General features: G+C 32.7%; 1 protein-coding gene across 1 annotated transcript; it reads left to right on the top strand.

Annotated features, from left to right (window-relative positions):
• Positions 1-7,682: 7,682 nt before the first annotated feature.
• LOC127849909 (uncharacterized) lies at positions 7,683-10,527 on the top strand. The gene is made up of 2 exons (XM_052382659.1): positions 7,683-7,822; positions 8,881-10,527. The coding sequence occupies exons 1-2, from the start codon at positions 7,757-7,759 to the stop codon at positions 10,525-10,527; spliced, it is 1,713 nt and encodes a 570-aa protein (XP_052238619.1). The 5' UTR covers positions 7,683-7,756.
• The last annotated feature ends 2,155 nt before the right edge of the window (positions 10,528-12,682 follow it).

The raw sequence follows: 12,682 nt of genomic DNA, 5'->3' as shown, positions 1-12,682 counted from the left end.
TTCTACATTATGAACAATAATTGTGCAAATGACAATTATTTTTCAGGTTTGTTTGCTCAGGCTTGTGGCCACTTTGTGAGGTGCTTATTTTTATTACAGTGATAGCTTTTTTGTTATAGCTCACCTGAGCTAGTAGAGACCATGAGGACCTTTTAATATACCGTTATGTTAATTGTCCGTCTTTGCATTTCCTATCTTCTTCTTATTACGCCTTCAATTGAACCGATGGGATTATTCTAAGGAAATTTCACATGAAAAGTCTTCGAATGACACTATTGTATTTCGTCACGGTCTGTTGTAGGTCAACGGAGATAAAAAAGATTTAATTGTTATAATTAAAACAATTTATTTAAAACCGCAATCGCCTTTTTTTAAATTGGTGTGTAACATTGTCCTTTGGTCCTCTGCTTAGTTTATTAAAAGCATCTGGTATTTTAAACTAGCGTGTTGATTTCCTGTGTTGACAATGGGAATCACCTATTTCCTTAATATGTATTAATTTAACCAGTATCATCTGAAATTTTTATTTCAAGCGGGTTGGAATCTGGCAGGCAACAATGAGTACTGTTTCTGTAATATATTTTTGTAATCAGGGACCTGGATTTAATAATGGTGTTAATTTATAGCTTTGTTGTATATTTCGTTAGACAGTAATATAGTCTGCGTTTATTAATGATACAGACTTTGTTATAATGCAAATGACTCGAATGTACCTGTTAATAAAATTACAATGTAAATGTATTACCAATCACAGCAGCATAGGTATTACATGATATATTTTCAAATTATAATTAAGAAGTTTTGCATATGTATTAAATGAACACAGGAATGTATAAACTCGTTTTATATTAATTTAACCTTTTTTGTTTGCAAAATAGTTATGATTGATGCAAACTCTAACAATCAACTGGTACATGAGATAATTGTTTTTTAACTTTGTGATGACATTTGTCCGTCGTCGGTCGTTCACCCGCCTTGCGTCGTGAACATTAACTTTGTTTCAATGCATTAACGAATCGAAGCATAGGTCGTACATTCTAGCCTTGTAATGCGATACATTGTCTAAATAATTAACTATTTTAAATTGATTACTATTTAAATTTCAATATTAAAATAAAATACATATTTGATATAATTTACCATGATTTAAGAACAACAACACTTGCATGTATCAAACCAGAAAATGCGTGTGAATTGTGTTGGGTAGTACATGTTAATTAATTATGCTTGATTGAGGGTTGACAGAAAAATGTAGGTTACCTTTCCTTACATAAACATACAAAATAAATCTTCTTCAAACGGGGCATATTAAGATCTTACTGTTTAACAACGCAAAGAATTTAAATAAATGTGTTATTTGCAATATAAATTTCGTTAAAAAAGTGTAGTTACCATATGTAATAACCATATTTAATACAAGGCACAAACACCGATGTATCGTCAGTATAAATGTCTATTGAATTATCAAAGTAGGTTATCATACTGTTTGTGGACACATCAAATCGCAAAGAGTACACGTACACGTTAATAAAGCAAACATAAAAAAGAACATCTGCATATTCTAATTGGTACAAAAAGCTCTGATATTAAACTGTAAAATCTTGAGAAAAAACATGTGAACGAGAACATTACTTGTTGAAATTAAGTCAATTTCTTCACACGTCTTGATACTGACTTAACATTGATGTTACGTGTGTGATCAATTCAAAATAAATGTTTTATCGGTATATTAATTTAATTAATTCATAGAGGCCTTGATAAATTGTTACAGCTTAATTGAACGAGAAATACTAGAAAGAACAAGCTTTGAATATATTCGTGGCGACTTGATTACTTGTTAAGTTTTCTAATCAAAACGCAGGCAACCTGAGAAAAATCATTTAATTATATTGTTATTTTGTAATGTTATTATACTTTTGAAGGCATCAGAAGGCACATCGTTATTTTGAGGTCACGCACATAGCGTAACGGCCTCATGAAGTCGGCTATTTGTTACATATGACAGCAATTTATAATGTCACGTTTTACTGAAACCATTTCCAAAATGGTGAGAATCATCGCTGGGCCTTGCATGCCAATCACGTGTCATAAATAAAGGCCAGTGAGAATAAAGTAAACTATTATTGAAGATTTAAATTTGAACTTTGGACCACTCATGTTAACATCAATGTTTGCACTACAACGATTGAGACAAATGAACAATTTTGCTCCATAAATCACATGAAATTAAAAAAAACGCATTTAATTTCATTAAAAGCTCACCTTTCCGAAACAATATTGTCCACTTAAAGAATTGAGTTACAATTGATGTTTTGTGATTAAATTGAATGTTTAGTTATATCATATTAATCATAGTGCATAATGCTTTGGTTTTAAATAAAACTGTATTCACATGGCTTTATGTCAAAGGTGCACAATCTTTGATACATGTTTTGCTGGAATGAAGCCCAATTTTCTTTATTACTGTATAACATTGTTCTCATTTCTCATTTCAAGTCCCTTACAAGGTTACTGAGCGTTTGTATTTGGTGACATAATGGTATCTAAAGGCATAAGTATAATCTTTATGATGCTTCAAATATCATTGAACAAACGCAACGTGAATGGAGGGTAAAGTTGGTTTATTAAAATAAATCGTGTACGTCCTTTACCAGCTCAACGCGATGACACGGTATGAATGCGGTTTAAGATCGGTCATGTGAAACTTAGCTTTAAATACATTGAAATCCCCTTGTTACGGTGCATGTGAAATCGTTATCAAGACAAATTACTTCCCCGACTCGGTCTTTCAATTAGAGTTAAGGTGATTATAACTTCCCTGAATTTGCCGTTGCTAAATTGCCATCAGAGTCACCATAACATTATCTATTGTGTGCAATGCTACTCAAAACATAGTTTGTCTTTTGTAGTTTATAAAATGTATTATGAAGGTAAAATACAATGTTATACACTGAAAGAGATATAAATAACGCAACATCCAAATATTGAATGAATAAGGATCTTTGTCACAGAGTGACACATAACACATTTCATCAGCTGTTCGTGTTAGTCTAAAACTAATAAAACAGTTTCTATATGAGATAAATATAGCATATTAATTGACACAAACTCATAATGCATATGTGTTAATATATTATTATGATTTGAAAATGATAATTATAAAAAGTGAACCAAAATAAAACCATAGATTCCATATAATGATTTTGAGTGTTTCTATTGTTTTCGTTTAAGTTTGTGTGGTTGACAACACTTATGAAAGCTAAATGTACAATTAAATACATCTGTTTAACTTATTAATGCAAAATATTATACCAGTTCTGTAAATTGATACTCGTAATTTCATTAAAACAAAATTTATTGTCATTAGCATCAGAATAAACGGTGTCACACGAACAAACACCGATGCTAGCACTATTTTAAGTATATAAGTTAGGGGTGGAGGAAGCTGATATATTAGATAACTGCATGTGCAACTTACATTTTGCATCAAGTGGTAAGAATTTTATGTTAACGATTAATAATAAAACACAACATTTGTATCGTTCTTTATTGCTATAGTGCACGCCTTTTAATCATGGTAAACATATATACAGATTTTGGTGTTACTTGTAGTATAAGACGTATTGAACTATTTTAACTATAAATATCTTAAGGATAAACTGAAATTTGTTCGCTTGTACACATTTTGACCAATATTAGTAACAAACATGTTGTTATTTATCTAGTGTTTTTTTCTGATAATACACTTCTTGTTTTCATTTTAATCGAATACAGGAGTTCAATTGCCCAGGAGTCGCCTTACATGTCATTTAAAGCATAATAACATATAAGAAAGTCACATTTCACACAAAGTATCTAACTACTTTACCTCTTTTCACATAACCAATAGGAATGATTGATGTTGATGTGCATGTGATTTGCATTAGGTATTCCTTATCCATGTTTACTGTTAAGTAATTAAAAAGTATATTATCAATAATCACTGTTAGGAGGAAGAGAAAACTGCATTTCAGTTTTGCCATTTTAATGATTGCAATTTATTGCTTAAACATTTTTTTAAAGCTCCTTACTACATTGCCGAGGGTTTGTGCTTAGCTCATATTGTAAATTAAAGACAAACGGATAAACTTCCTGATGCTTCAAATAACATTCAACAAACGCCATGTGGATGGAGAGATATTCAAGTTTATGAAAAGTTAGTTCGTAACACTATACTTTCGCAACGCGATGACATGTTGTACAACTTTAGATCTCTTTCAAGTGAAACTTTGCAATGAACACATTGAAATATCCCTGTTTTGGTGCATTCTAAATTGTTATCAAAATACATTACTTCCCTAACTCTGTCTTTAAATAATTGTTTAGGTGAATATTACTTCCCTAAATTGGCGATGTTTAATTGCTATCCAAATACTCATCGCATAATCTTTTGTGTGTGATGCTACCCAATAGTTTGTCTTAAGTTATGTCTAAAAGGTATTATGAAGCTAAAACAAACAAAATGGTATAAATTGAAAGAAATGAAATAGCGCTAAATCCGAATGTTCAATAAATAAGGATCTTTGTCACAGAATGACAAGTTACAAATTCCATCAGCATTTTGTGTCAGACTAAACACTAATATAACATGTTCCATACGTGATACATATGCATATGTGTAAATAAGTAATAATCCTTTGATTTGATCATTATAAAAAGTAAATACAAGTGAAACCATGAATATATAATTAGATTGAGTGTTTTTATTTTATTCGTTTTAGTTTGTGAGGACGACGACAAATTTATCCCTTACGAAAGCTAAAGTTTTACAATGAAATACAACTGTTTGGATGGTTGAGAAGTAATCCATACATGAAATGTAATTGATCTAATGCAAAGAGTGAACACTTTGGTTTTGAAAGGTGATCACGCATCGCAGTGATGTAATGCTTATCTCCAAGTATTTTGGAAAAATACAAAAAACGAATGCGTAATTTTGAAAAATACTGGTACATAGTGTACACGAATAAAAGTTTCGATCAAATAGTTATACCCTCCTATTAAAGTACAGGATGGTATACTTGAATCGCTAGTGTCCCTCGTTATGTCCGTGTGTCCGTCCATGGATTTGTCCGGAGACGATTTCATACACTTTTCAACATACGATATTGCTACTAAAACTTTGAGGCATTTTGCTATGATATGAAATTGTTTATGTCCGATTTGTATCATCCTTCGACATGGCATCGGGGATATACTTCGTCAATACTTTGACAGATTCGTGTTGCGGTTGTGATTTAAAAATATTTAAATGGTTTTTATCTCGCATATAGTTTGTTCCTGTATTTTGCTCATACCAGATTGCTTTTATTGAACATCTATCACTTCATGCTTTTCAGCGTAAAAGAGAAGCGTCTCCACCTCAAGAAGACCACTCTCTGATGTATGTACATTCCTGCTTAAACATAGTTGTCTGTTGTCAATGAAATTCATTGAATTGTTGGATGGTAGGATATTTGTACGATCTACATGTGTTCCCTCATTGACATTAAGAGTGGGCTTTGTATTTATCAAACATAAAGTGAATTCCAATGAAATGTAAATTTCCAAACTATAATTATACATGTGAAGAAATAACCGGGGGAAGAAGTGAGTTCCAAACACCACGAGCAACTGTTTGCCATAGGAAATCCCCGAACAATCCTTGTCTTCTTACTTTCGATTTTACTCGATGGCACTTTGGATTGACATTTTACAAAAATTTGAACGAACAGGCATGTATAACTATTTAGTATTACTTGTTGAGTTTATTAAAAATGTTAATTTCGCAATGTGTATTTTTTTAACGATTTAAGGGTTTTAATATAAGTAGTTATCTTAGCAGGTTTTAAACCGTTTACATGTTATAGTTGTAAATTGAATTCGTTATGATAATAAAAAAATGCTGAGGGTTAAATTAAAACATAATATTTTAAAGAATGTATTATGAATTCATATACTTTTATTCAAAATATAATTAATTAAAAGTGGATTCATTTTTAACCTTGGTATACATCCATGAGCATAAGGGTTATAATTCGCCATTATTTACTTGGTTGACAGAAATCCCCGTAACATGTACATGTCATAGGTTTTAACTTACTGCTCTATATTTAAGAAGAATAACTTTTTTATAGAGATTCTTCCAAAATATGTATTTATTAATAGTAGATAGTTTATAATTGCTTGTCTGCACTAGAAGGGAAATACATGTTGGAAGCATCTGGACAGTCGTGTCGCTGCGACTTGGCGATTTTATAGACGATGCGTCTTCTTTTTTCTCATATTATCAAACGATTTTAATTTGATATCGTCTATAATAGTTAACACTTCAAATTTACTTTGTTCTTATTCATTGCTTATCCATTGTATTATTACTTTTCAGTATGGCCGCCGTGTTATTCGTTATTTCAATTTCAATGTATTTATCACAATTAATTAACGTGATCAATCCTCTAAAGATTTATTTAAAAAATATATATATGTATATAGTAACCTGCTTATCATTAGATATATGCAACTTGATATGTGCACTAAACATATATCGTATATATATATCGACATCAAAATCACTTACATATGAATGGCATGTTCAAAGTTCTCAAAAGTTTACCTCTGATAATATTTAAGGAAGGAATGTTCAAGTGCAATATAAGAATATATTTATGTGTTTACTCAAAGGACTACTTTCAACTTGATTTCTTAGGTCTCAATTATATATAATATGTTACACGCAATCCATAAGACAAATATCTCTTGCTGCCCTATTGTCTTTGTTTACGACGATAAGTAATAACTAGCGCCTATGTATGACACTGTTCATATAGAATGAGTTAATATCCGTGTTCAGGAATGCAAAATTTTGATCAGTCAATTCGCGGCATATTAAAAAACAATGCATGCCAACGCCTGATACACACCTGCATGGGTTTTTGTTATTTAACAAGAGAGAAATAAACACATTTTTGAATGTTTGGCATAACAATCGACTGATTATTTGGCATATGATAAACAGGGCTCACCTTCTGCAGTAAACCCACACACCAGATATATCGGTGACACCTGTTACAAGCACATCAATGACTGATCGGTGCAAATTTCTTTTTTTCAAAATAAAAAAAATATTAATTTACGTGGCAAAATTATTTAATTTTTGAAAAAGAATTTTTCTTAGCATATGTTATAAACGGATATCACCTTGAAACTTCAAACGATGGTATATCTTATTAAGAAGACAAGCAGCTCACATTAAAATAACCTTTACGTACATATGTGTATAGAATGAAAATTGTTAATTTGTGTACATATGTTTAAATGAGACGGGAACCGTGTTAGATGCAAACAGTTCTAGTGTAGATGTTTTAAAAAAATCATCCATGTTTCCATGTGTTAAAGAAAATACATATCACACATAAAAACTATTGGCATCAATTTAATCTATCTGATAGTATCATATATGTTTTTATTTTTAAAGTTCGCTGATGTGTTGCCTAGTTTTGGTTACTACAATTGGTTAAAATGCATTTTGTTGAAGTCACAGAATGGGATTATTTTCAGATATGGAAAGTCGATCCGGGGTAGATATGATCATTTTGCCCGACAGGATACGAATAATGGACCGCACGTGACGTCATTGTATTACTATAGATATTGAACGATATGGAACATTGTCCATTAATTTAGTTAGTTTTATCATGTTTTCGATTATTAGGGTAGTATTCCTGTGAGATAAGCATGCATGGAGTTCACTACATCAAAGCGGGCCAACACAGAGCTAAATCAAAACCATGAAACACATATGCAGGTATATCTGTTACGTTTTTTGTTGTTCATTTGTAGTTTATACTTTTCATAATAAATACAAAACAAAGTTGTCGGACAGATGAGAAAACCAACAGACTGACTAATAAGCCGATAAGCATACCGATCTGTCAACACAGGCATGGTTAACAGAATACATACATCTTTATACACATGCAGCAGATGGGCTATTCAAGTGATAGGCAAAATAGCGACATTCAGGCCGAGACAGGTATTTTTTGCTGTTTTATACCCTTTATTACATGTACATTTGTATTCATTTTGTAAATGCCACTCACTGTCCTGCCGTTTCAGCAAGGGAGTTACTAGCGTTTATTTCGTATCGCTATATATCTCGACTTTACTCGCTTTCGCAAATTTTTTAGAGGGATGACCTAATCACAGCTCCACTAAAAAAATTCGCAACGAGTAAACATATAAAGCGAATTTTTATACGAAATAAACGCTCATCACTTTCTTACTTATATCGCTGGAAAGTAGGCGTCATTTAAAAATTGAACAAAAGTTAAAACAGGTATGACACGGCAAAAACACCTGTCTCGGCGTGGTCGTCGCCATCTTGACTATCGCGTGACAACCCCCTCTGATGCAGACCAGCATTCGGAAATCGGCAGGAAGGCATTCAGAAAGGCAGGAAGTCAGACATAAGGGTATTGTTCGAGCTGGCAGGCCCTTTAAGGATTGGCGGTCGAACAGACAAACACGACAAAATAACTGTCTGGCCAAATTTTAGACTTGCTTGCTTATAAACAACGAAAATCACTATTTAAACACATAATTCAACCAATTTATATTTGTATTATAAATGATTTATATGTTTCTGCGACTTCACTTATTTTTCGGGTACATATTAACCGATTAACATAATTTAAATAAAATAATGTACTTCAAAATATGTATTTCTAAATACTATTAATACACTTGATTTTATATATTTAAACACTTATATGTTTATACAAACTATTCTGTACCTTTGAACATTGCAATAATAAATACAAACTTAACACCACTGATCAAAAGTGAAATATTTTGTTCATCTAGATTCAAGAGCACTTCACCGAATTGTCTATCAGGCTGTCGGAAGTTCTTGATAACAGTGGAGCTGGGAAGGATACTGTAATGGAGCGGAGAGGAAGCTACTTGTGGCTGAAGCGCATGGCGAATTTACATACGCAACTAACAGGATACAACTTTGAGTGTTTCCATTTCGGTAGCCAGTCGGAAGGTACCACCATTCCCGGTCTCCAGTCTGATATTGATATCCTATTCAGTAACAACAGTGTGAATATCATGAGGGTCTGGGGAGACTGGGAACCGGGGATGGAAAACTTTATGATGCTTCACGACGAAACCACTCCTCCTCAACAGTACTTGCTACAAGTCATTAGCAAGGAAACACCGAAACCAGAGACTGGTCTATGTGATGACACGGTAAGGAAAGATTCTAGGCAAGTACTGTATAGTGCTGAAAGATATTTATCGGATCTGGAGAATACGGCTAAAAATATAGCAGAGACAACCAAAAGTGGGCCTTCTGTGAGTTTTATTCCTAACTGGGATATGGTATATGCATTTCACGTGCGAAAACCTCTTCATGAAATACTACATTGGATAGACAGATGTAAATATAGACACTGGCCGCCTGTCCTTCTACTAGAGGCTGCAAGTGTAGCTCCGTGTTTCCTGGTCCCTTCTGGGCACCCAGACAGTGATTACAAGCGCGAAGAATGGCGCCTTTCTCCGAATCTAATAGAAAGAATGTTAATATTTAGCTTTAATATGACACAGATAAAATGTTACAATGTTTTAAAACTAATTAAAAAATCGTTATTTGCTAAAATTGTGGGAGATTCTATCACAAGCTTTCATTGTAAAACTATAATGTTTTACACCATGGAAAGAACACATCCTTCTCTGTGGTTCGAACATAACCTTATGTATCTACTGTTACATTGTTTACGCATGTTAAGAACATGGCTGCGGTTTGGAAGACTCCCGCATTATATCATACAGGGAGTTAACTTGTTCGATGGAAAACTATCAAAGGTGAAACAGAGACGCCTTTTAGTGTATATAGATTCCATGATAAGAAACAACTTACAAGATGTATTTAATATTGATATAGAGAACATAGGATGTCGGTTGCAAGGGTGTTATATACGACGAATAGGACAAACTAGAGAAAGTGAACGTTTGTTCGTATGCAACAGCATAAACATACAGCTAAATTATGAGTGTTTTAAAACCTTTCTTGGTTGGTGTAAAAGAATAATACATGTAAATCAAATAAACAATTCAAATACAACCTTCGAGAAAACTATTCAATACGTATTACGCAATGCTGTCGAATGCTCCACGAATGCCAGATTGAAAAATGTTGCTTTAGTATTTCTTAAACACGTGCATAGGTTACAAATTTCAATGCAATCATCTGACTGTTTGCGATTACGAAAAGTTGTTACCAAAGAACTTATAAGGCGTTTCCAATATTCCTTAAACACAGATGTAGCTTCTAGTCACTTAAAGTTGGCTTCTGTATTGTACTGTAGTGGACATATTATAGCGGCAGTTAGAGTGTTGGAGGATGTGGAGAGGAGGTTTCACAACAGAGTCAAGGCTGTGTGCGAATGTAGAAGTATAGAGGGTCAAAGTGATCTTCATGTATTTGCAAACATCACTTCTTTATAATGAGTTCGGGTAACAGTGACAAAGGGTTCAGTGAATCGCCATTTTCATTATGCGTCAAATTTGTAACGGAAGAAGCTTATTGCGTTCCAAACATATTGTTGTTTGAAATGAATCGCAATATCACTAAAGAAGAAGTGACACTGAGGACTAACGTTGAAAATCTCTGGATGGGCAGTGCTGAGGTGGATGCTCGTCCGTTCTTACACTATCTACAGTACCTCACGTATGGGGGACTCAGCGATCGTGACAATCAGCTACATGCATTGAGAGCATTGGGTTCATATATATATAATATAAGAAATATAAATAAAATCAACCTGTATCACCTCGAGACTGCACTGAACATGCTGGGACACTGCCATGAAATGGAAGGAGAGTATGACAGAGCGTTAGATAACTACGAGATATCGTTGGGTATTTGCGGTACAAACAATGCCGCTAACTGGCATGGCCGGCGTGTTCTGCGTCTTATAAGTGGTTAAACATACGATGGACATATGTTGCATGCTCATGATATTAACACTATAAACACATAAAATATACACATACACTTTTTATGAAAGCTTTGTTATCAACTATTCTGTAATGTTTCGTGTATTTTATTTTATCAAATATAATAATTCGCAATGTAAATGTTTGTTTAAACATTAACATCGTGATTATGTTTGTAATGTACGTATAAATTGCATATAGAGAAGATAAAAGCCTTAACAATTTGCTATATTGTTTTGTAAATTGATAAATGACTGCTGTATACGTGTGCAGATTAATATTTGCTCGAAAGTAAAATACTTTATAAGCATCCACTAAAATATTAATAAAACTCTAACATTTTCAAATATTTAAAAATAATATGTGTGAACATCAAAAGTTCGGAAACAAAATTACGATATTTGTTAGTATTTGATATTTTATTTTCAAAAACAGAAAAGTATATATACTTAGAATCTCAGTCGGTCCATCAGTACTTTTACAAAATAATTGAAATAAATTGAAGTGTTAATTTTTTTTCCTTAATTAATAAACATATGTTTATATAGTGTTTATATACTGCAAGAATACAAAAGCTTAATTTCCTTTCTTTAGCTCACCTGAGCACGAACAGGTCATGTTAAGCTAATGTGGTCACCATAATGTCTGGAGTCCGTCGTGTGTGGTCATTGTTCAGATCGATAACACTCTTAAGACTGCATGTTCAATAAAAACAAAATAAAACATAATCAGACTGTTTATCCGGTTGATTTATAGAAACAAATTGTTATTACTCAAGAGGCCCTATTTATGAATCAATCAAGAAGAAACTTATACAAATTATGTATCTTGACAATATGAAGGATATGTTTGAATCCGGGTCACGTTCGACGAAAAAAAGGTCAATTCCTATAAAACCTGATAACCACTGTAAACGCTACATTTATGACTTAATTTCCATGAATTTTTGTTAGAATCTTTATATTGACAATGTATATGCCCAATTTGAATCTTGGCTTGGTGACAAAAGCTAGGGCAATAGGTCTTATCTAATAGAAATCTTGTTTCCATACCGGATTTCCACGTTAATGATTCAGTCTCGGAACTTTGTGTTTCTATATAAAGGCCGAGTTTGATGTTGGGTTATATGCGTTGCAAAACTATGTGACCAGGTCAAATCAAGGAACACTATTTTTAACAGAAGCCACATTATAAAACTTAGTCAGCAGGATTATCTTGAAATGTTATCATGAAATTATGTTTTTACATGTCAAATCGACACAAACTGCATAACAAATCTTTATCAAATTTTATACAAATCATAAAAAGCAACATTACCGATGTTGACCACATTTCGAATGGACTAATTTGTACACTTACCATGTTTTTCATATCTCTAAAAGATAATTTAGCAGAATTATAGTCACATTTGGGACTTAGGCATTTGGTAAAGGTAAACTTCACCATATCCTTTTGTCTCTTACAAGTATTAAGGTTCCATTGTTCTTACCTGCACGTTTAAAGAATATTCCCCATTTGTACTTGTACAGGATCTTGTCAGGTTAAGGTTTTACAAGTTTTGTTTAGAAAATATATAACATAATGTAATACAACATTGTAAAGCCTGACTAACAGTGTTACACTATATTTAACTATTGGTTTTATTGAAGTACATTATCGTATT

This window comes from Dreissena polymorpha, chromosome 11 (assembly GCF_020536995.1).
Source record: "Dreissena polymorpha isolate Duluth1 chromosome 11, UMN_Dpol_1.0, whole genome shotgun sequence".
Lineage (NCBI taxonomy): Eukaryota > Metazoa > Mollusca > Bivalvia > Myida > Dreissenidae > Dreissena > Dreissena polymorpha.
This window is presented reverse-complemented; position numbering and strand designations above follow the sequence as displayed.

Excerpts from the sequence above, each read along its gene's own strand:
- LOC127849909 (XM_052382659.1), top strand. The coding sequence starts at position 7,757 with ATGGAGTTCACTACATCAAAGCGGGCCAACACAGAGCTAAATCAAAAC. Across the intron at positions 7,823-8,880 it reads ACCATGAAACACATATGCAG|ATTCAAGAGCACTTCACCGA; the intron begins GTATATCTGTTA and ends TTGTTCATCTAG.